Here is a 24,107-nt window from a genome sequence, read left to right on the forward strand (position 1 = left end):
GTACAATAGGGATGGTAACAGTCTCTGCTACCTTGCAAAGGCAAATGAATGCTGCTGTGTAGCACTGCAGTACCGCCTCTGTCAGCAGCATCCAGTACACATACGGTGACAGTGGCAAAAGGCAAAACGGGCTCCATGGTTGCCATGCTATGGCGTCTGCCAGGGCAATCCAGGGGAAAAGGGCGCGAAATGATTGTCTGCCAGTGCTTTCATGGAGGAAGGAATGAGTGACGACATTTACCCAGAATCACCCGCGACACTGTTTGCACCATGATGCATTGGGATCGTAACCCAGAATTCCAATGGGCGGGGGAGACTTCAGAAACTATGGGATAGCTACCCACAGTGCAACACTCGAGAAATTGATGCTAGCCTCAGTACATGGATGCACATTGCCAAATTATTGTGCTTTGTGTGGCCACATGCACTCAACTTTATACAATCTGTTTTAAAAACCAGTTTATGTAAAATTGGAATAATCCTGTAGTGTAGACGTACCCTTAGATTGAGGGATTTCCCCCCCGGCCCCCTGAAAATGGACCTTTAAATTGTCAGTTACACAGAAAGGCTTTTCTCCCCTTGCTCCCTTCTCACATCCTCAGGATTTGTCAAATCGAAATTGCACTTGCTGTAGAAATGAACAAAAGTTTAAGTTCATAAAATAAGTGCTACCTTCAAAGGCTTATACACGTAACCAAAATGTGAAGAATAATACCTGTGTGGATTTGAAATCTAGTCCTCTAAGCTCAGGGCAAGAGAAGTGTCTGTTGGATTGTTAAGTAGCTCTATGTAGATAGATCTGACCCATATTTACAGTACTATTACCCTTTGCCTTAACTTGCTATTTATAGTACTTGGCGTGTCATTCACGTATGTTTTTAATAGGTAGTGCATGCTTGCTTGTAACTGTCTGTCTTTCTCTCTAACTAGACTTGTGGAAGATGAGGAGAGACGTTGGACTGATGAAAACATTGATATCGTAGCTCTGAAACATTTCCCCAACATAGACAAAGAGAGAGCTATGAGCAGACCCATCTTGTACAGCAATTGGTTGTCAAAGGTGAGGGGTATCTCAATAGAAACCTTGCCATTGACAGTTGCAGACACTAAGTATCCTATTAAGAGAGTGAATCTTTGCCCACCACTTCTCTTAGGCAGCGCTCCTTCTAGTGTACTAAGCGCAGTCCATGCTACGATAGAATTTACCTTTGACAATAAGGATTGCTAACCATTTGAAGTTTGGTAACCAAACACATTTTGAGGCAGCATACCATGATGGGTTATCCAGCAAATAGCAGAATCTATCCAGGTACCAGGGAAGCAGAACTGTGAATTTGAAGGCAGAGCATATACCCAAACTGGGACTCCTCTACAATACTGAGGGTAACAATTGCAGAAAGTATCCTGGGGTCTTGGATTAGTGCAGTTAGGAGATGTAGGCTGTCTCTTTTGGTTTGTTTAACAAATAAGCCATTGGTGTCCGTAACCACACCAGCTAACTAATGACTCAAAGACGTGCCATCCACTGAGTCACAAGCTTCATTTCCTAGCATCCCGGGGTTCCCTTGGTCTCCCAAGTGGTTTTGGTCAGATTGTTGTGTAGCTTGACCTGAGATATGACCCAAGGTGGCATGATTGAATATGCTTGTACTCCACAATCCTGTATCTGGCTGTGTGCTTTCAGAACAATAAATGCCTATGGTGGTCTCATAATGAACAATGTCTGATCAACAAACTGTTCATGGCCTTAGATTTCCCTCCCTTCCCCTGCCCCAATCCTTTTATATGGCCTCAGCTGTTGCGACTGACTTCAAGAAACAATTGTGTAATGTTAATATGTGATTTGTAAAGCTCTGAATGTTTTAGGGTTTGCTGTTCAGTATCCAAGCAGGAATTCATAAATCTAATTCTGTGCCTTCTGGTTAAATGCTCTCCTGTCTGTTTAGACTTATGAAAATGCACTTAATATACATGCACCCAGTATGTTAGATGGTAACATAACTCAAACCAGTTGAGCCATATGTGTATTCTAATCAGGAATTTGCAGTGATAGTAAAAAGTGCCAAGGAGGAGCACAAATACCTATCCACCTGGGAATTTTCTGGCATTCATAGAATATACTGACTTATACTGCCTCTTAAAGTAAGCAGTAGATCCTTTAAAAGCCTTATATTACAGTGGCTCTGCAGACATGGTGCATCGATTTAAATGCAGCATCTGAACTGGTGTGCAAACTAGTTTTTTAACTTAAGATGAAAGTCTGAACTGCGCTGCTGAGAGGCACAGCACCAGAACTTGTAGCCAGGGGGGAGTGGGGTGGGGGGACTAAGGTAGCTTTGAGTGTTAATGGGTAGTCGAAACCATGCAAGCCAGTTCCCAGGTGCCTGCAGAAATTCTGGGCAGCACTGCTGCTTGGCATGTAACATTACAGGCCCTGCCCGTAGCACGTGCTACATCAGAGTCTGAGGGGGTCCCTGTGGCTATCATCAATTCTTGAGTTGGGAATTTGTCACTCCAGCCCCTCTATCCAGCACAGAGGGGTCAGCAGGGTGAAAATCTGTTAGTCTTAAATTCTAGACTGTTAGATCTTCTGCTTACATGTTGGCCGCCTTCTTCTAGGATTATATCCCAGTGGATCAGGAAGAGCTGAGAGACTATGTAAAAGCCAGGCTGAAAGTGTTTTATGAAGAAGAACTTGATGTGCCACTAGTGCTGTTCAATGAAGTTTTGGATCATGTACTAAGAATTGACCGGTAAGCTAAATTTCCAACTCCTTGGTTTGTTTAGTTTGAATTATAAACCAAATCTGTATTCAGACTAGTCCAGAATGGTGCAGCAGTTTGTTCTGGTGTTCTGCTTGGGAGAGGCATTCTGTAAAGGGGGTACTGCAAGGTTGGAATTGTAGCAGTAGGCTGAGAAATATTGCCAATGGTCACTTCAGTGTGCCGCCGAACCAGTCACGGTACTGGGGGGAAAAAAACAACACAGGTTAAGTTTGCAAGGAAAGGAGGTTTGGAAATGTGGTGGCTAACTCATGATTTATCAAATAATAAACTTACTTGAAGTACCAATCTCTTTCAGAATCTTCCGCCAGCCTCAGGGTCACTTGCTTCTCATTGGAGTTAGTGGAGCTGGGAAAACTACTCTCTCACGATTCGTGGCTTGGATGAATGGTTTAAGTGTTTACCAAATAAAGGTCGGTTTAATTCTATCACTCCACAAAAAATTTGACTGTTAAAGCTTTCAGTTGTCTTGCAGATATTCTATCTTTGGTAAGATAAATGTATAAACAAGTCATTGTGAGGGAGGATAAGGGCTAAAAAAGATTAATAACTATTGCTAAATCTTTATAGGTGCATAGAAAATACACAGGTGAAGACTTTGATGAAGATCTAAGAACGGTTTTAAGACGCTCTGGCTGCAAGAATGAGAAAATAGCATTTATAATGGATGAGTCAAATGTACTGGATTCTGGATTCCTGGAGAGAATGAATACTCTTCTGGCCAATGGAGAGGTAACATAAGTAAATCTGTATAAAATAGCAGTTATACAGGGAAAATCAAGCCTTTAAGAAAAACATACTTATTTCCTGGCTTAGGTTCCTGGTCTCTTTGAAGGAGATGAATATGCCACCCTTATGACTCAATGTAAAGAGGGAGCACAGAAAGAAGGCTTAATGCTAGATTCACATGAAGAACTGTACAAATGGTTCACCAGTCAAGTTATTCGCAATCTCCATGTTGTGTTCACCATGAACCCATCTTCTGAGGGCCTGAAGGACAGAGCAGCTACTTCTCCAGCTCTCTTCAACAGGTAATTTTTATATATTCTGTTTGGGAACTAACCTGCAACAAAGTATCTTAACACTTGAGATCTTTTTTTTTTTTTTTTTTAATTAAGAATATTATTAATACTCTCTGGAAAAAAGAAAGTTTGGAGGCTTTCATGTATATCTTGCCCTGTCTGCAGGTGTGTCTTGAACTGGTTTGGAGACTGGTCAACTGAAGCACTGTACCAAGTTGGCAAAGAGTTTACAAGCAAAATGGATCTCGAGAAGCCAAACTACATTGTGCCAGACTATATGCCAGTTGTGTACGATAAATTGCCACAACCGCCATCACATAGGGAAGCTATTGTAAATAGCTGTGTATTTGTTCACCAGACCCTTCATCAGGTGTGTTCTGCCATTCTACTCGGAGCTCTAATGTCATGTTCTAGTGGACTGACACAAGTTCAGTACAAGAATGTTGCCCCTGTGACAGTTTTGAGTTGAAAAAAATCTAGATTTTATATAATCCTAATCTTTTACATATGCAAACTTTTGACAAAATCCTTTTCCTTTGGAAAGGCTAACGCTCGTCTAGCAAAACGGGGAGGCAGAACTATGGCCATCACACCACGTCACTATTTGGACTTCATCAACCATTATGCCAACTTGTTCAATGAGAAAAGGAGTGAGCTGGAGGAACAGCAGATGCATTTGAATGTTGGTCTTAGAAAGATCAAGGAAACTGTTGACCAGGTACATACCTTCAAACTTTGCTTTTTCATATAAAATTAAAGCTAATAAACATTTTAAAACTGAGTTTAGTTTGTATAGACTAATCTTCCAGTTCATGTCAGGTGGAAGAACTGCGTAGGGACTTGAGAATAAAAAGCCAGGAATTGGAAGTGAAGAATGCAGCAGCTAATGACAAGCTGAAAAAAATGGTGAAGGATCAGCAAGAAGCTGAGAAGAAAAAGGTGAAATCAAAGCTTTCTTTACCTTTTTGTTCACGTGCAGTATATTCAGAAATCTTACAGGTTACATGATCTTTCTCTTAGGTTATGAGCCAAGACATTCAAGAGCAGCTTCACAAACAGCAAGCAGTAATTGCAGATAAGCAAATGAGTGTGAAGGAGGATCTAGACAAAGTTGAGCCTGCTGTCATTGAAGCTCAGAATGGTAAGTTAACACTGACAAATAACTACAGCATGCCTTCCTTTAGGGGTTGGGGCTGACCCAAAGGCTCTTGAAGTCAGTGGGAGTGCTTCCATTTGCTTCAGTGAACTTTGGGTCCATCCCTTTATCAACAGTATCTTAATCTTTAGTGTGGAAGCCGTAGAAATAAAATAGTTCATTAGCACTACTGAGCTTCCAAACTTCCCATTATTGCTACTGTAGACTTGCATTCTAAGCAGTATTTTTATTAAACTTTAAGCAATAAGATTTCTTAATGGTTCACTGTTTTTTGCCAAGCTTTGGTAGATTTACTTACTATCTTTCAGTATATCAGGGCATATTAGAATAGAAACTTCTGAAACAGGAGTAGGTCGTCAAACACTAGAAATTTCTGGTGTGCAGTAGTATGGTCCACATAGTCAGCTTGTCTACAGCATGCTACCTTGCTGTGCACTTGCACCCCAGCTTGTTTCTCACTGTTTTCTAGACAAGTCCCTAATGTGTTCTGTTTCTGATGGTGCTGCCTCTTGAGAGAGCAGTGTCCAGTTCATGGAATTAGTGATTTAATAAACGCTACAGAAGTATCGTGAATGGAAATACTACCTACAACTTATTTTACTCCAGAGTTAGTTACAATGTGGGTTGCATAAGAGGAGGAAGGACTTCTAACTCACTATTTGCCTAGGTATACAGTCACTCGCTATAGAGGCATCGCCTTGTTTTTAGGCTCCTTAACTTGTGGACTCAACATAGCTGCCAGGTGCAAACTCTTGCTCTTGTAGTAGTGCTTGGAGGCTTCTGAGAGTTCAGCTTGCTCTCTCTTATGTGAGAATAGTGGTGGGGAGTTTTCAAAATGTGAAAAGCATTTGGTTTTTACGAGAGGTTTAATTCGTTTTAGATATGACCTGAAGCTTAAAAATCTCTCAATATCAATGAAGATTTAATTCCTGTCTTACTATTTTGCTGTCTTTTCTTCCTTTTTCTCTCCAATCAATACTGTTCCTTTTTTCCCGCTCCATCTGGCATGACCACTGTGATTAGCTGTAAAATCAATAAAGAAGCAGCATCTGGTAGAGGTCCGTTCTATGGCCAACCCACCTGCAGCAGTGAAGCTAGCACTAGAGTCCATCTGTCTACTATTGGGTGAAAGTACAACTGACTGGAAACAGATACGTTCCATCATTATGAGGGAAAACTTCATTCCAACTATTGTAAACTTTTCTGCTGAGGAGATCAGGTGAATAACTGCAGGTACTGAGCTACTGCTGGGAATAGAAAGAAATTGTTCACAAGATTTTCACTATAGAAATCTTACTAGTAGTCACAATTGGTGATGTTAGGGTTTGGTTTCTACCTCCCAAAAAGCAGAATTCACCTCATGAGTATGCAGAATCTCCACCTTTTATGCGGAAAACAAAATATCAAACTCTGTCATCTGTTCATGAAGATGATCTGTCAGGGAGAAGATGTGCATCTCAGAGCTAAATTTTACTCTTAAAATAAATTTTAAAGTACAGTCTGAGTAGTACTTACTGCCATCAGAGCACTGGGGTATAGGCTGTTCCCAGTAATTGAACTTAAATTTCTTTCATTATTTCCCAGCAGTAGCCTTAAATCCCTGATTGTTGCATGCTGAATACTTTTTTCGTCCCTTTAATAGCTGTGAGCTCTATAAGGAAGCAACATCTTGTTGAAATAAGAGCAATGGGCAACCCTCCTGCTGCAGTAAAACTGGCTTTAGAATCAATCTGTCTCTTGTTGGGTGAGGAGACAAATGACTGGAAAAAGATCAGACCAGTTATTCTCAGAGATAATTTCATCAGCAGCATTGTCAACTTTAATACTGAAGATCTAAGGTATTGGTTTTAGTTTATCTATAGTAACTCCTCACTTAACGTTGTAGTTATGTTCCTGAAAAATGCAACTTTAAATCTTATGGGAAAATTGGATTAGTTTTAACATTGTTTCACTTAATGTAAATGCAGGGGGTTAGGTTCCAAGGAAATCTCTTGTGGGCAAACAAAAGGCATTCTATAATGTACAGTACTATACTGTGGTGGGGAGGTGTCCCTGGCTTGCCTCTGGGGTTCAGGGTGGGGTGTGGGAGCTGGAAAGGAGTTAGGGTGCAGGAGGATGCTCAGGGTTGGGGTGCAGGAGAAGGCTTAGGGCTGGGGCAGGCAGGAGGTGCAGAGCACTTAGCTGAGGCAGCTCCTGTTTGGTGCAAGGGGTATGCAGGTGGCTCTGCACAGCACAGCACCACTGATATGGCTGTGATTCTGGGAGCATTGCTTCCCGCCCCCCCCCTCCCAGGCAGGCAGAGCCACCTGGAATGCAGAGGCTTTAGGGGCTGCAGGGCCCTGGGTTAAGGGGGCTCCAGGGCCGTCGCCTGCAGCTCCAGCCCTGCGAGCACGGGCTGGAGGACTCAGGAGGAGCTGGGGCACCCGTGCAGCCAGTGGCTGGAAAGAAGTGGCGCTTTCCCTTTCAAAGCACTGTTTCTCTCTGGCTGCTGGCTGCGCGGCTGCCCCTGCTCCTTCTGACTCCTCCGGCCCGTGCTCGCAGGGCCGCATTCCGAGAGCTGCAGGCCAGGGCCCCCTTAGCCCAGGGCTCTCCAGCCCCTAAAGCCCCTGTGTTCTGGGTGGCCCTGCCTGACGGGTGGTGCGGGCGGGAGGGAAGGCAGCTTCCCCACTCACTCCATCCCAGAAAGTCCTAAGCATTTGGTGGCGGGGGAAGTGCTGGGAGGGAGGAAGGAAGGGAGGGGGAGAAGGTGGAGAAGAGGAACTTGTGCCATGCTCCCTTGTAAAGTCAGCCAAACGATGTTATAAGGCAGCATTTCACAACTTTAAACAAGTATGCTCCCTAATGGAACAGCGACGTAACTTCGAAACAGCATTAAGTGGGAGGATGTTAAGTGAGGAGTTACTGTACTGTAGTAAAGGGGCAACTTCCTCTCAATAACTCTGACACAGCATGTGTGCAAGTGTTGAATGTGTCAGTGCAAACATAACTCTTCTTTTGCAGTGATTCCATCCGGGAAAAGATGAAGAAGAATTACATGTCAAATCCAAGTTACAATTATGAAATCGTAAACCGAGCATCCTTAGCGTGTGGTCCCATGGTGAAATGGGCAATTGCACAGGTAACTCATCTGCAGTAGATGCGCCAGTGTAGAATGCTTCAGTGTTATGTGGGAAATCAAACACCTAGTGATAAGTACTAGTTCTACGGTGCTGGAAATATGCAAAGACTCAGAATAGATGGACTTGCAACACTCAAAGATCTGTGGCATCTTGTCTAGCTTGCTGTTGTAGAGGTAAAAACAGAAATTGGTGTCAAGCGAACATGTAGAGTAAGGTGCTGAATGTTCTTGAATACTCGGTTAATTGTTCTGTGATTAACAGGATTAACCCTAGAACTTATTTTCAACTGTCTTTTGAAAATATCTTTTTTCATAATAGTGACTAATGGCTGGTCTTTTTGCTCCGTAGCCAGTGTTGTGTTAACACAGACCAGTGTTTGTTGCCTGGCTTGATCTCGTTTTCCCCCCACCTGACAAGGGTGGGGAATGTTGTAGAGCGGTATGATCATGTCTTACTGAGAGGAGGGCATCTAGCTCTGAAGTAATGTCAATGGCAAGCACTGATGGCATCTCAACCAACCTTGGCTTTGGATAGGGCTGGGTATTTGTGGGTGTGGGCTTTGGCCAAGGGCTCACAGGTGGGATTTTAGAAGCTTGAATGGAATGCTGTTATGGGAAAAGGGGAGGGCTCCTTCAATGGGGGCAGGAGCAGGCTAATCCCAGTGTTCAAGGAAAAGGATACACTAATTTGGTACTTAGCCCATAGGATAAGCTTCCCTCTTTGAGCCTTCCAGACTGATTGCAGCGTCTCTCCTGCCTTCATCCTACGCTCCCTAAGAGAGCTCTGGCATCCTGGGCAATTGTCGGCACTGCATGCTTGAATTTGAAATTTGATTGAAATCTGGAGGCGTCCCAAAGAACTTCAGTCTCACTTCAGTGTGATGAATAGTGCAGTTGACACCTCTTGACTGTTTCACTATTCTGAGTCTGCAGGTGGCCTGAATCAGTTTTAAGTGGAGGACTAGAAACCTAAACATTTTAAAATGAAAATCTGAATACCTAAAATCCTGAGCGGTGCCCTCAATCCATACAAAATTATGCTTGCTGACTTCCGTGGTCCCAAGTCATGTGCTAAGTTCAGTTCTAGAAAGTATTTAGAACTGACTGTTCACATGTTTCACAGCTGAATTATGCTGATATGTTGAAACGAGTGGAACCCCTCCGCAATGAGCTACAGAAACTGGAGGATGATGCCAAAGACAATCAACAGAAAGCTAATGAGGTGGAACAGATGATTCGTGATCTTGAGGCCAGTATTGCTCGCTACAAGGAAGAGTATGCAGTGCTGATTTCAGAGGCTCAAGCAATTAAGGCAGACTTGGCTGCAGTTGAAGCAAAAGTGAGAATACTTAATCTACCATTTTGTCCATTTTACTGACTTCTCTTTAATGTTTCAGGGGGTAGGAGTAGTGGCTTTCAAACATTCTGTACACCTTTCTAACACAGAATGCTTTAATGGTCTCTCTACACAAGTTGGCCTTTCAATATGTTTCATCCTTTGGACTTCTTACAAAGAGCTTTCCAGACCATTGATAAACAGACCCGAGTGAGGATTACTCTTCCAGTCACTGCCTCATGCTGGCCACCCAATTAAATTGGCAATCTGTCTGATCAGGACTAGGCTAGTGTCTAGGGTGTTACTCAAAACCAAGGAAAGCTAGCATAGGTAAAGCAAAGCCAGTCCTCTTTCACAAGAACAAAATTCACCTACTAGAATGATCAATTCTGTAAGTCACAAATGTTTTTCAGAGGAATTGTGGTTATTTAATGCTTATAACTATTTTAAAAATATCTTGCACAGTAACTGCTATATTAATGTTCTCTTCACACAACACTAGTGAAATCAAGTCAAACAATCCATACAAATTTCCTCTTATTTTTTGGTTCCTTGAGCAGCACTGATGGAATCATAGAAATGTAGGGCTGAAAGGGAACTCAAGCGCAGCTCCCTGTGCTGCAGCAGGGTAAAATAAACCTAGTTCATTCTTGACAGGTGTCTATCCAACCCTTTCTTAAAAAGGTCCAATGATGGGAATTCCACAACCTTCCTTTGAAGCCTGTTCCAGTGCTTAACTACTCCTTATAGTTAAAGTTTTTTTCCTCGTATCTAATCTATATTTCCCTTGCTGCAGATTAAGCCCCTTACTTCTCACCCTACCTTACGTGGACATGGAGAACAATTGATCAGTCCTCTTTAGAACAGCCCTCAACATATTGGTTATCTTTTTTCTCAAGGCTAAATATGCTCAGTTTTTTAACCTTTTCTCATAGGTCAGGTTTTTTAAACATTTAATCATTTTTGTTGTCCTTCTCTGGAAACTCTCCAACCTGTCCACATCTTTCCTAAAGTGTAGTATCCAGAACTGGACATAGTAATCCAGCTGAGCCCCGATTGCTGTATAGATTGGGACCAGTACCTCCTGTGTCTCACTTACAAAACTCCTGTTAATGTGTTCCAGAATATTAGCCTCTTTTGCAGCTGCACCACATTCATCATTCATACTCAATTTGTGATCCACTATAATCCCCAGATCCTCTTCAGCCTAGCCAGCTAGATCCTAGCCAGTTATTCCCTGTTCTGTAGTTTCGCATTTGATTTTTTTTTTTTTTTCCCCTTCCTGAATTTCACTTGTTGAATTCAGATCAATTCTCCAATTTGTCAGGGTCGTTTTGAATTCTAATCCTATTCTCCAAAATGCTTGCAACCCTATATCACTTTCCACTATCAGAACCATAAAATTCACAGCCCAAGAATACTAACAACCAAACTTCCAGCGTTGTGCATGCACTCATAATTGTTTTCTGGACATACATAATTCTGAAAATTTTGGGTCCAAAATCTGGTGTGTTGGGCAAACTTGTCTGCCCGTATTGGTTGCAAATGCAGTGATTATGGGAGCCTTCATTTTGAATAAAGATGTATATTATGTTGACCATTCCTTAATTTCTAGGTAAACCGTAGCACAGCTCTCTTGAAGAGTCTGTCTGCTGAACGTGAAAGATGGGAGAAGACAAGTGAAACCTTCAAGAACCAGATGTCCACTATTGCAGGAGACTGTTTGCTTTCAGGAGCTTTTATTGCTTATGCTGGTTACTTTGACCAGCAGATGCGACAGAACTTGTTCACTACATGGTCCCATCACTTGCAGCAAGCAAATATCCAGGTAAAGATTGATCCACAATTACTAATGTCATGACTACCAGAGGTGTTAACTTTGATTGTAATGAATTACTGCTTCATAAAGGGGAAATGACAAGGTGTTCACAAAAGATAAAGATCAAATTTGATCAAACGTTGGGCTCTCTTTGGGAAAACAATAATAATGTTTTACTCTTCAGTTCCGTACAGACATTGCAAGGACAGAATACCTTTCCAATGCAGATGAGCGTCTTCGCTGGCAAGCAAGTTCTCTACCTGCAGATGACCTGTGCACAGAAAATGCTATCATGCTTAAGCGGTTTAATAGGTACTTCATTTGTACAATAAGTACAGGATGTGTGGGGATAAACTTAACAGTGAATCGGTGCACAGACCTCCTGCTGAAGTTAATGGAATTTGCACACACCTCTCAAAAGGAAAACTTGACTGAAACTTTATCATCAAACTGAATATAAATGTCTTGAGAGAATTTTGAACACTGTCTGATATCTGCATAGTGTCCATGATAGCAAATTAAATGCAAGTCTTAATAATCTCCTTCCCTTGTGTTTATAAGAAAAACTTGCATTTTTAGTGTACTTCACTATTATACCAACTTAGCTCAGAGTGAAGCTGTTTGTCAGTCTGTATCGCTTGAAACAGTAAAGTATCCTTTTGATAGTTGTATCTATTAGATCACTGTTATCTTCTCCAAACAATGACCGTGATCTTCCATATTCCATTACGTGAGCCAGTATTCTCCAAAAAAAGATTTAGAATATTAACTCAACCTGCGTGGACTAGATGGCTTGTATCAGAAGCCTTAAATCAGTCATATGATGGAAATATTTTTTCACTAACTTAGGTATCCACTGATCATTGATCCTTCTGGACAAGCCACAGAGTTCATTATGAATGAATACAAGGACCGTAAGATCACTCGTACTAGCTTTTTGGATGATGCTTTCAGAAAGAACTTGGAAAGTGCATTGAGATTTGGTAACCCTCTACTCGTCCAGGTTAGTCTCTTGTTTACATAAATTTAAAAAAAAAATTGTGGTTACACTTCCTAGGAAGTGAAGTACATTTTGAAATCTTCTCTTGCTGGGGCTTAGTTTTATTGCTACTCTGGCAATTGTGCTTTTCAGATATTGAATAAATGAAGGTCCTTGTGTAGACAATGGATCAAAATGCAGCAAAGACCATCTTCCTTACCTGTTGTTCTAACCACATTGGTCCCCCTCTCCTACCATATCAAGGTCAAATTTAAAGGCCTTTCTCAGCTGTGCCCCATGCTACTTAATAATTTGTCACCTATTATGTGCCTTCTGCTTCACTAGTGATTTGCCTATCCAGACTGTCCACTCCCCTTCAGTGACTCTTTACACACCATCCCTTCGCCATGGAACAGTCCTTACACTGATCTATAATGCTCCTGTTGTTTTTTTAAAAAAAAAATCTTAAAACTCACTGTTATGCATGTCTGCAGTTAATAGTGTTGAAATATCTGGGTTGGAGCAGATGGGAGAAGCCAGGTTGGCTTGATGAAAATACAAAAAGTAAGGCAAATGTACTTATGCATACATCTGTCTAGAAATGGCACCTGTTTCTGTAGTATCTGAGCACCTCGCAACATCTTGAGCAATAGAGATGTTATCCCTATGGCACAGATTAATTTACTTTCCAAAAGTGTTGGTCTCCATCACCCTTTTATTGCTAGTGCTCTTAAACTGTGAGCTGATTGATGCGGGATTTAGGTCCAATATTTGTAGCAATGGGAGCATCACTTCTGATTGGGGCCCCTTGGTGCTACTTATAATGTAATATCTACACAATGAAAACAGCAAAATCCAAAGGTATGTAATCCATCTTCCAAAATATCTGAATAGTATTTGATCCTAAAAATTAAAGCGTAAAGTTTTATTGTATAGGGAATAACATTGGACTAACAGTTACCCACAGGACCAAAACTTGATATGGATTACTCCTAGAGCTTTTCCCAAGCAGGGGGGAGAAATGTAATCCAGATAAAACTTTATTCAAGCTTGTACCAGCACAGGTCCATTTAGCTACTGTTCTGTTCATTACCCTCACAATTGTATTGCTGTTTAGGATGTGGAGAGCTATGACCCAGTTCTGAATCCTGTGCTGAATCGTGAAGTCCGGAGAACTGGAGGTCGAGTGCTTATTACCCTGGGAGACCAAGATATTGACTTGTCACCGTCCTTTGTCATCTTCCTCTCCACCAGAGATCCAACAGTAAGAAATGCTTACAAATTTTGTTTAGCTTTCAGCAGGGCATAACATGTATTAAGCCAACAAAATGATCCTGATATTTATTTTGATAGGTTGAATTTCCCCCGGATCTCTGCTCTCGTGTTACGTTTGTCAATTTCACAGTAACTCGCAGTAGTTTACAGAGCCAGTGTCTGAATGAGGTTCTGAAAGCTGAAAGACCAGATGTTGATGAAAAACGTTCTGACCTCCTTAAACTTCAAGGTATGTTTCTGAAAAATCAAACCATAAAAATGAGTCCTAATTAGTCAGAGAATAAACTTGACACTCTTACTAATATACTGCTATTCTTTTTATAGTTGAGGAATGTGATATTTTGGAACGTTCTGTTTCAAAGCCTACAGGATATATGACAGGCTGTATAGAACATAATGTTTGTGTAGGTTATATGCAACGCATGTGATCGCAGGTCTCAATGTGTTTTTACTTAAGGTGAATTCCAACTGCGTTTGCGGCAGTTAGAAAAATCTCTGCTACAAGCTCTCAATGAAGTAAAGGGACGTATTTTAGATGACGACACAATCATAACTACTTTGGAGAACCTAAAGAAGGAAGCAGCAGAGGTCACTAGAAAAGTAGAAGAGACTGATATTGTCATGCAAGAGGTGGAGACTGTATCTCAGCAGTATTTACCACTTTCTACAGCATGCAGTAGTATCTACTTCACAATGGAGTCACTGAAACAGGTTAAAGAACCAAATTTATTCCCTCTCTTCTCACCAGAAATATTCGTTACTCTGAAAATCTTTTCAAAGTTATGCTGTACTGTTTAAATTCTAGTTATGACTACATAAGTACATCATGACTTGCAATAACTTCAGTGTTTGACAAACAGTAGGGCCATAAGTTCTAAATATATATATTTTTTTCATTCCTTAGATACACTTCTTATACCAGTATTCTCTCCAGTTTTTCTTGGACATCTATCATAATGTCTTGTATGAGAACCCAAATTTGAAGGGAATTACAGACCATACCCAGCGTCTCTCAATCATCACAAAAGACCTCTTCCAGGTTCAGTATAGAATTTGCATAGACGTACTTAGCAAAGGTTCTTGTCCTGTGGAAATCTGATTAAGGCTCTTTATAATAAAACTAACCAATTACATTTTGTTTCAATAGGTGGCTTTCAATAGAGTAGCTCGTGGCATGCTACATCAGGATCACATAACCTTTGCTATGCTGTTGGCCAGAATTAAACTTAAAGGCACAATTGGGTAAATGTTTGAATCTTTGCTTTTTGAAATGTCGTCTCAGTTTTCCCATTTACATACATGAAATCTTTATTTGGTGCCTTAAGGTTAACCACTACTTCAACTGAAGACAGATACTTGGCTAAAATCTACTCTACTTTTAATTTAAGGGAGCCTACATATGATGCGGAATTCCAGCATTTCTTAAGAGGAAAAGAAATTGTACTCAGCACAGCATCTCTCCCAAAGATCAGTGGACTTTCAACAGAACAAATAGAAGCTATGATGAGATTGAGCTGCCTTCCTGAGTTTAAGGACCTGGTTTCTAAGGTTCAATCTGATGAGGCAAGTATCCTGGTTAAGCACTGTCACTGCACTAAATTTAGGTTAGACCTGTGTTGGGTACTTGCAGGGCCCTCATTGCTATAGTAAAAGTGCTTCACAGTGTAGCTAACCTCACAACACTCCTATGAGGTAGGGAAGTACTGTTCCCATTTTACAATTGGGAACCGAGTCACAGACCAAGTGGCTTGCCAAGTTTACACAGGAAAACTACTTCTTGAGCAGGGATTCTAACCTGGGTGCCCTAATCCTGTGGATCAGTCTCCCCCCTCTCCAGTGATGAGCTGCCAAAATCTTAATCGGTTCCTTACCGGGTCTTCAGCGGTACTTCTGAGATGGGTCCTTCACTCGCTCCAGGTCTTTGGTGGCACTTTGGCAGCACATCCTTTAGTGCCACTGAAGACCTGGAGTGAGTGAAGAATCTGCTGCTGAAGACTCAGCACCGTCCACTGAGTACAAGCCCCACGTTTTTTGGGGGTTTGTTTGGATTTTTTTAGTCATCCCTGCCTGGGCCCCATCAAAACTGTTGGAATTGGGTCCCGTACTTCCTAAAGCCGACCCTGCACATTGGGGTTGCAAAATTGTTTTGGGGGCTGGATAGGGAAGGCTGTGCCTCCCAAAACAGCCTATATCCCCCTACCCATGTCCTGCCCCTGACTGCCCACCTCAGAACCGTAACCCAACCCCCAGTCCCTGTCCCCTAACTGCCCCAACTCCCATCCACCACCACCCTGACAGACCCCTGGAACTTCCACGCCTACCCAACTGTCCCCTGACTGCCGCCTCCAACTGCTCCCTGCCCCTTATCCGACCCCTCCTCTCAGCCCCAGCCCAGCCCCCTTACCATGCTGCTCAAAGCAGCAGCAGAGCTGCCCAGGAGTGGCACTGTACACTGAGGCTCTGCGAGAGGCAGGGGAGGGGCCGCGAGAGTCTCCCTAGCCGGGAGTTCAGGCAGGCCAGACAGGAGGGTCTTGCAGGACAGTGTAACAACAGAAAAACCTCTGTCTCCCAATTGCCCACCCCAACCGGCTTCTAAATTTAACTGGTTCACATGAACCGGTGCGAAATGGCTCCAGCTCACCACTGCCCCCTCTGTAGAAACTAGTATATTGTTTCAAGTGTTGGGTTTTATTTTACTTAAGCAAACTATCCAGTATACTGCATGTTACTGAATATGGTTTTTAGTTTTGGTTGGGATTTTTCTAAACACCTCCTGTCCATATCAAGACTTTATAATGGTAGGCTCAGTATCCATATGTGTATAGAACAGGAGTAGGCAACCTGCAGCATGTAAGCTCATTTTCAGTGGCACTCACACTGCACGGGTTCTGGCCATTGGTCCAGAGAGATCTGCATTTTAATTTAATTTTAAATTATGCTTCTTAAACACTTCTTTTTTAAAAAACTTATTTACTTTACATACAACAGTTTAGTTATATATTACAGACTTACAGGAAGAGACCTTCTTGAAAACGTTAAAATGTATTACTGGCACGCGAAACCTTAAATTAGAGTGAATAAATGAAGACTCGGCACACCACTTCTTCTGGAAGGTTGCTGACCTCTGGTATAGAAAGTCCCTGTTCTGAAGATCTTATAGCTGTAATGGAATCCTAAGTGTCATGTACAATGCATCATAATCAATATTTCTTTCAATACAGCAATTCTGTATCTGGCTGGATAGCAGTTCACCAGAGCAGACTGTGCCATACATTTGGTCTGAAGAAAAACCTGCAAGTAAGTTCAGTTGCACTCTTACCCTGGCAATTGCCTTGCTACCAATTTAAGTCTTGACTAGACTAGACCTTAATTGAAGTCTTAGAACTTAGCACTTATGAAAACTGTAATTCTGATTGAAAATGGAAGTCTTCAATCCACAAAACAATTGCAGCCTGAGTAATGACTGTGCAGCCTGTCCCTGACTCTACCCTACCATGTGGTCTTTGCCCCAAGAGGGAGCATTGTCTTACTATCCCCCTCAGACTACCCACAAAAAGGTGTCCGTTACTTGGCATCAGAATTTTTGTGTGAGTGAAGTTTCCTTGCAAATGTAAGAGGCAAATTTCAATAGTCTCTTCAAAACACTGTTAAAATTGGTTCCAGTGTAGTCAGTGTGGTGCCCTGCAACAGGAACAAACTACCCTATAATCTACTGTACATAGACTGTTGAATGGGCATCTGTGCCTTTTGGTCATTGCCAGCCTGGTCTAACTCAGTACTCTGTAACAGGCTCTTGTTACATGTTTCCTGACCTTGCCTGGTCTCCTGCTAGAACTATTGCTACCTCTTCCACCTGCCTCAACTTCTTCTGTATTAACTGAAACTAAGACAATTCATGCTAAGTGTAGATATTTGTAGGTGCCTAGAAAAACTAAAGCTCTGGATTGGTGAAAACTGCTTCACTTTTTCTAAATCTTTACCATCTGTAAGAACATATGGGTCAGCACTTGCTTGCAAGATTTGTTTAAAATAGGCTCATTATAAATAGCCTTTCTTTGAGACAGCTGTTTAATTGCTATAAATCGTTACTAACCAACTTCTTTGTCTAAAGGGAGTATTTTAAGCTCACTTTTAGTAGTTGCTGTAATCCTCTTTGGCTAGGGGATCAGAATTTGCATAAGAAACTACACTAGTTTCCCATAGTGCGTTTATCACTGGAGCATGTATAGGTTTCAAACAGTCAGTAGATCTGGACAAAATCTTAACAAGGGATACTGTCAAGCTAAATTTCTATTGCAAATAACAGCTTAGTTATTTGCCTTAATAGTCTAGCATTCTTCATGTGTTATTACACAGTATTGCAACACTTTAGTTGCAGATGCTGCAGGAAAGTATTTTTCTTCGCTGAAATCTCTATAGACTTCATGGCAACACTTTTTTATAGGCTTTAGATTCTGTGTATGAGCTCATTGTGGAAGCATCCAAAGGCGCTAATCAAATTAGGGTACTGTTGTACTAGACACTGAAAAGCTTGCAACCTCCAAAAGAGTGCTGCTGGTGTGTAAGCCTAATGGTCACATTGATAGATATGCCAAGGTCAGTTTAAGATAACCTTCTTGGGATAGAGTTAGTTTTGATTGTCAGATTGAAATTCACATAATGGTAATTGCTGTTAATCAGTCTAGAGTACTGCATTTAGCAACTTGTATCTCCAGTCTTTAAAAGCTGTAGTTGTTTTGCTAAGTCTTCTCTTTCCTCAGTTATTTGATTAACACAGTTCAAGGATTGGGAAGGAAATATCAAAATGTTAACCTGTTAAGCTTCAGGAACAAATAATGCACTCTTCTTTTTTTCATTTTAGCACCCATTGGGCAGGCCATTCATCGTTTACTCTTGATCCAGGCATTCCGTCCAGATCGTCTGCTGGCCATGGCACATGCCTTTGTTTCAGCAAACCTTGGCGAATCCTTTATGTCTATTATGGAGCAGCCATTAGATCTGACACACATTGTAAATACTGAGGTAAACAACAAGAATGAAAATACTTTAAAACATGACATTATGTTGAGGGCGTAAATCTCTGGTGGTGGTGGTGGCACATCAGACTGTTATGCCTCAGTTTGAGCTAATGGGTGTCCATTATAGGCTTCAGCACTGAGAGAACAGTATTCTTAGGATCCTTTTTAGCTAAAACTATTGCAGTATAACATAACTTACTAGCTGTGCTGAACACAGTTACTACAATAGCATAAGGGATGAAGGGAATTGATCTTCCCCTGCAGATTTGTGGAGGTTCATACTTATCAATATGGCTTATTCTTACTGCAATTGTGGATGTTTTATTTAAACATCTTGGATTATAGGTGAAACCTAATACTCCTGTACTGATGTGTTCTGTACCTGGCTATGATGCCAGTGGCCATGTTGAAGATCTTGCAGCTGAACAAAACACACAGATTACCTCTATTGCTATAGGTAAGAATACATTATCGTTAGGTTTGGCAGAACTTGACTTTCTTTTTTTAATAATTTTTGACAGATATTGATATTTGGTTTAAGAACACTTAAGATTTAAAACTTTCAGTGGAGGGAAATCATGGGGGGAGACTATTTAATGACAGACCTTGAGATTCAAAAAGCTAAAGCTTTATCACCATAAACACAGATTGTATATTTTGACAAATGTTGACAAAGTAAATATCCTTAAATCTGTCTTCAAGCAGCATTTTTCTTGTTTGCCTGTCCATTTTTATTATTGATTAAAAAAAAAAGTGTTTGCTTTTTTTAAATTAGTAAATGTTAATTTCACCACACACACGCAAATTGTTCCAGGCAGTTATCATGTTTCTTATTTCTTACCACCTCATATAAACATAATTTTAAGCCAATTAAGTTTCTAGAGCTAACCATAACCTTTTGCATGTAGGCTCTGCTGAAGGATTTAATCAAGCAGATAAGGCAATAAACACAGCAGTGAAATCTGGCAGGTATGTTCTGTCCCTCTTTTTATATAAGCAGAACTGTGTGAATAACATACGTTAGTTACTGTTCTGTTACCATATTCTTGTAGGTGGGTGATGCTAAAGAATGTCCATCTGGCTCCTGGTTGGTTGATGCAGCTAGAGAAGAAGCTGCATTCTTTACAACCTCATGCTTGCTTCAGACTTTTCCTTACAATGGAGATAAATCCCAAGGTAACTGTTTGTCTTCAACTGGCACAGCATGTGGTATGTAATGTTGTTCCAATGTCCATTGTTAGAAGAATCCCACTGACCAGGGCAGCATTCCCCATGATGGCCTTAGTTTGCCGGGGAAAGGGTGCATTTTTGGAATGCATCTGCAGGAGCAGGAATAAATGTCACTAAAATCCTGCCTCGTGCTTTCTAGGGTATTGCTCACTCCATAACTAGTAATGTCAAGTGCTTTGTAAATATCCTGTCTCCCTGAGCAAAATGTCTGCCTACATAGAATCATAGAATATCAGGGCTGGAAGGGACCTCAGGGAGATCATCTAGTCCAACCCCCTTGCTCAAAGTAGGACCAATCATCTTCCTATCCTTTCCTTTTCTTAGTAGAAAGTCGGAATTGGCCCTTAGTACTTAATTCATATTAAAGTATATGATTCTCATGTTGTAAGTCCATACTGCTAGTAGTTTCAGTATCTTATTGCAAGACGGAAGATACTCCGTTACAATAAAAAAACTTAGTGTAGGTCAGGGCTTGGCAACCTCTGGCAGGCGGTTCTCCGGGGTAAGAAAAATGGGGGCTGCGGGAAGCGACGCGGGCTGAGGGATGTGTTTGCTGTGGCTACCCACTGCCCTCATTGGCCTGGAGCGGCAAACCGCGGACAGTGGGAACTGCGATCGGCTGAACCTGTGGAGGCAGCAGGTAAACAAACTGGCCTGGCCCAGCTTACCCTTACAAGCCACGTGCTAGAGGTTGCCGACCTCTCGCGTAGGTTAACAAACTTGTTCAAAAGATCACATTCTTCGTAGAAGAGAGCAGTCTTCAGAGTGTAACTTGTGTTGATGCTCTTCTGTCCTAGGTGCCAGTGAATCTGCTACGTGCTGGTCGGATCTTTGTGTTTGAACCTCCTCCTGGTGTAAAGGCAAACATGCTGAGGACATTCAGTAGTATTCCTGTGTCTAGAATATGCAAGGTGAGGTGAAGGTTTCTATGTAGTAATGGGGGACTCAGAAACTGAAAACTGTTTTATGGAAGTTTTCTTTTTAACTTCATAGCTTTCAGTTGGTCTATCATACATTAAACTAATGTTATGCCTTTTGATATTACTGTAAAGAAAACAGCTTTTCAGAGGGTTTTCACTGTACCTTGATTAAAACATGGCTGGCATGTAAGGAAGCAATCTGTTAAGCTTTTTGTGATCTGATGTATTAAAACCTGGAGATACTGTGTTTAGTAAACATTTGACATTCACCAGCACTGTAGCAAGCCAAGTTTCTTTTTTAATAAATTCTGATCACTTTGGTTTTACTGTGGAGAAATAATGCATTTTCTTTTTCCCATCCTAGTCCCCAAATGAACGTGCTCGTTTGTATTTCCTCCTTGCCTGGTTCCATGCCATCATTCAAGAACGTTTGCGATATGCTCCCCTGGGCTGGTCCAAGAAATATGAATTTGGTGAATCTGATCTGAGATCTGCCTGCGACACCATAGATACGTGGCTGGATGATACAGCAAAAGTAATTGAATTTTTTGCTTTTTCATAATCTTGGTTTAAATACCAAGTAACATTTGGATTACTTGTGGTTACTGTTCAAGGAAGGGCAGATTAATCTGAAACATTGACGAGATTAGTTGAAAGCAAGCAATATCCAAAACAAAATATCAAACTGTTTTGGTTTTTTTTAGCTTTCATTAAACCATCCAGACTCCATTTCCCTATTTTTATGGGGAATCTTCACATTCTAATTAAATTGTGTTTACTGTCAGGGCCGCCAGAATATTTCACCAGATAAGATCCCCTGGTCTGCTCTGAAGACATTGATGGCACAGTCCATTTATGGAGGTCGCATTGATAATGAATTTGATCAGCGTCTGCTAAACACTTTCCTGGAGCGTTTGTTTACCACTTTGAGCTTTGATAGTGAATTCAAACTGGCTTGCAAGGTTGATGGACATAAGGATATTCAAATGCCAGATGGAATCAGGTATTAAGTCTCAAATTTCAGTTGGTGTCACCTTAGTAGCTTGCTTTCCTTCTGAGAAGCTGGACTCTAAGTTGTATTTTTTGCATTGGTATTTAGCCATGCAGTGTATTCCTGGTCGCCTATTAAAATGCATGAGATTATGGTTAATTAACATAGTTCAACTTTCACTTGCAGACGTGAAGAATTTGTCCAATGGGTTGAGTTGCTGCCAGACACACAAACCCCATCTTGGCTTGGTTTACCAAACAATGCAGAAAAAGTTCTTCTCACCACACAGGGTAAAATTTGTATTTGCCTTTCTTGTGTGCTTACAGGTTTATGTAAACTCCAAACTCTTTATTTTAAATGCTCAAAATAGATGAGACTCACAAATACTTGTGTAACACTAAATAGTAAAGTTACAAGTATCTCAATGTGTATTAACTATATCAGCCTCCACAAAATAACTAATAAATATCTCTGAAGTCTTAAGGTTAAAAGTAACTTGCTTAGAATTTCTTCGATAGACAAGAAGATACTACACAAGTGAGACTGACTTTTGTTCTAGTCCTAAGGAAGGTTATTCATGTTAAACAGTATACTTAAGAATTATTTTTAAATAAGCGGCAATCACGGAAGTGTTACATGTAATGCACTAATGCATCTTTAAAACTTTCCTTGTACTGATATCCCAATGCTTTTTTTTGGCTTTGTTGCCTTTTATTCTTTGGTTCAGGTATTGATATGATCAGTAAAATGCTGAAAATGCAGATGCTAGAGGATGAGGATGATCTCGCTTATGCAGAAACTGAGAAGAAGGCAAGAGCAGATTCAACTTCAGATGGGCGTCCATCCTGGATGAGAACACTGCACACCACAGCCTCTAACTGGTTCCATCTTATCCCACAAAATCTAAATCATCTTAAACGAACAGTGGAAAATATTAAGGTGATTAAGATTTCCAAATACACATTTTGGCCTGTAACAGAGTAGGGGTTATGCAAATGTGGGTGAGGTATGCTACTCGATTGCAGCCTGAAAATGGTCTCTCTGGTTCCAAATACTAAAGCAGACTTTGAAACAAGACATTGTTTCCTTTTCTTTGCTGCAATTCAGTTTAAGAAATTATGACAGAGTAACACTTCCATTTGGTTGGGAAGGTATCATGTAGAAGAGTGTTTTTGTTTTTTTTTATTTCTAGTTTCTCTTGCTTCCTAAGCCAGGGGTGCTGTAAGTGCAGCATCATACGCACCACATGTCTGATCACTCAAGTGAACTGAAGAGTGTATGTTGGCTCAACGGTAGTATCACTGGTTGGTCCTCATTGGAAAGCTGGGTGGTAGCTAATACTGAGGCTTCTGCTAATTGGGAGTGGGGACTAATAATGAAAGGGAGACACACAGTTCTGAGGGCTAATATGAGACAGGTTGTTTTACAAGCAAGAGTTTATGGAAAGTCTCAGTTTCTAGATTGTTGAATAATCAATGTCTGAATTATATATTAAACTTCTCAGTTTAGATCATGTTATGGACTTGGGCTCTGGACATAGATACAGAAAGGAATAGGAATTCGTAGTAATCAGGACAAACTGCAGCAGGCAGCTTGCACACTGGTTGCCAGCTGTAGTTGGTGTCAGTAGGGAAAGAAATACTTGCTTCTGTTCCCTTAAACTACCATCTGTGAGGCAGCTGTGTCTTTGGGGTGGGTGGAGGAAATGACTGCATTGTAAAAAAACACGTTATGGTGAGGCCGTAACAGTTGATGATGCACGTGGGATTTGGGCAGCCAACTAGTGTCATTCAGTGTTGCAGGGCTACGGTTAGTTTTCCCACCAGAAGATTCTCATCTTGTTGTTTCCTCATTTTTCTTACTTAAATAAGGATCCGTTGTTCCGATTCTTTGAGAGAGAGGTGAAAATGGGGGCCAAATTACTTCAGGATGTCCGTCAGGATCTTGCAGATGTGGTTCAGGTTTGTGAAGGCAAGAAGAAACAGACCAACTACTTGCGTACACTAATAAATGAATTGGTGAAAGGTATGTGACTTCAAACAGGCTTCTCTTTTTAGAATGCTTTGCCAATAATCCCGTTACATCAGTTGATGTCTTCCCATTTCCAGCACTGACCAGGTAAAAGAGACACCACTGTTCTTGCCTAATATAAAATTCTGAAAGTCAAAATGGTGAGGTTGGTCCTGTGATAGATAGATATATGGACTGCAGTATTGCCAGCCTAAGCGTTCACATAGCATGAGATTTGAAAAAACAAAAAAATTGAATTTTTAAGCCAATCAGTCTAGGTTTTTTGCCTTTGGGGTTCACTTGGATTGTGGTTTTTAACCTTGTTCTGCAACTGTGGGAGCTAGAAACCATTAAAATGAACGATGAAACTTTCATGTTACCATCCAGGAGCTGGAGATTTAAGTAAGACATCTATGTTGTGTAACTTGGAAAGGTATTGAGTGAGCAGCA

General features: G+C 41.1%; 1 protein-coding gene across 1 annotated transcript in view; it reads left to right on the top strand.

Moving 5' to 3' along the window:
- The window catches only part of DYNC1H1 (dynein cytoplasmic 1 heavy chain 1), a 70,051-nt gene that overhangs the window by 41,766 nt on the left and 4,178 nt on the right, over window positions 1-24,107 (top strand). Inside the window, exons 40-71 of the mRNA XM_032777405.2 lie at window positions 931-1,060; window positions 2,620-2,753; window positions 3,082-3,196; window positions 3,354-3,515; window positions 3,600-3,814; window positions 3,971-4,175; window positions 4,350-4,523; window positions 4,625-4,744; window positions 4,826-4,946; window positions 5,985-6,180; window positions 7,962-8,079; window positions 9,203-9,418; window positions 11,031-11,243; window positions 11,419-11,546; window positions 12,084-12,237; window positions 13,331-13,477; window positions 13,567-13,717; window positions 13,946-14,199; window positions 14,393-14,527; window positions 14,636-14,730; window positions 14,877-15,051; window positions 16,710-16,785; window positions 18,350-18,510; window positions 18,852-18,963; window positions 19,415-19,475; window positions 19,559-19,682; window positions 20,534-20,647; window positions 21,021-21,191; window positions 21,442-21,659; window positions 21,834-21,937; window positions 22,375-22,586; window positions 23,519-23,672. Of these exons, the coding sequence (XP_032633296.1) occupies window positions 931-1,060; window positions 2,620-2,753; window positions 3,082-3,196; window positions 3,354-3,515; window positions 3,600-3,814; window positions 3,971-4,175; window positions 4,350-4,523; window positions 4,625-4,744; window positions 4,826-4,946; window positions 5,985-6,180; window positions 7,962-8,079; window positions 9,203-9,418; window positions 11,031-11,243; window positions 11,419-11,546; window positions 12,084-12,237; window positions 13,331-13,477; window positions 13,567-13,717; window positions 13,946-14,199; window positions 14,393-14,527; window positions 14,636-14,730; window positions 14,877-15,051; window positions 16,710-16,785; window positions 18,350-18,510; window positions 18,852-18,963; window positions 19,415-19,475; window positions 19,559-19,682; window positions 20,534-20,647; window positions 21,021-21,191; window positions 21,442-21,659; window positions 21,834-21,937; window positions 22,375-22,586; window positions 23,519-23,672 (4,865 nt within the window). The remainder of the gene's footprint in view (window positions 1-930; window positions 1,061-2,619; window positions 2,754-3,081; window positions 3,197-3,353; window positions 3,516-3,599; window positions 3,815-3,970; window positions 4,176-4,349; window positions 4,524-4,624; window positions 4,745-4,825; window positions 4,947-5,984; window positions 6,181-7,961; window positions 8,080-9,202; window positions 9,419-11,030; window positions 11,244-11,418; window positions 11,547-12,083; window positions 12,238-13,330; window positions 13,478-13,566; window positions 13,718-13,945; window positions 14,200-14,392; window positions 14,528-14,635; window positions 14,731-14,876; window positions 15,052-16,709; window positions 16,786-18,349; window positions 18,511-18,851; window positions 18,964-19,414; window positions 19,476-19,558; window positions 19,683-20,533; window positions 20,648-21,020; window positions 21,192-21,441; window positions 21,660-21,833; window positions 21,938-22,374; window positions 22,587-23,518; window positions 23,673-24,107) is intronic.

The sequence above is a fragment of the Chelonoidis abingdonii genome, chromosome 4 (assembly GCF_003597395.2).
Source record: "Chelonoidis abingdonii isolate Lonesome George chromosome 4, CheloAbing_2.0, whole genome shotgun sequence".
In the NCBI taxonomy this organism is placed as follows: Eukaryota; Metazoa; Chordata; order Testudines; family Testudinidae; genus Chelonoidis; species Chelonoidis abingdonii.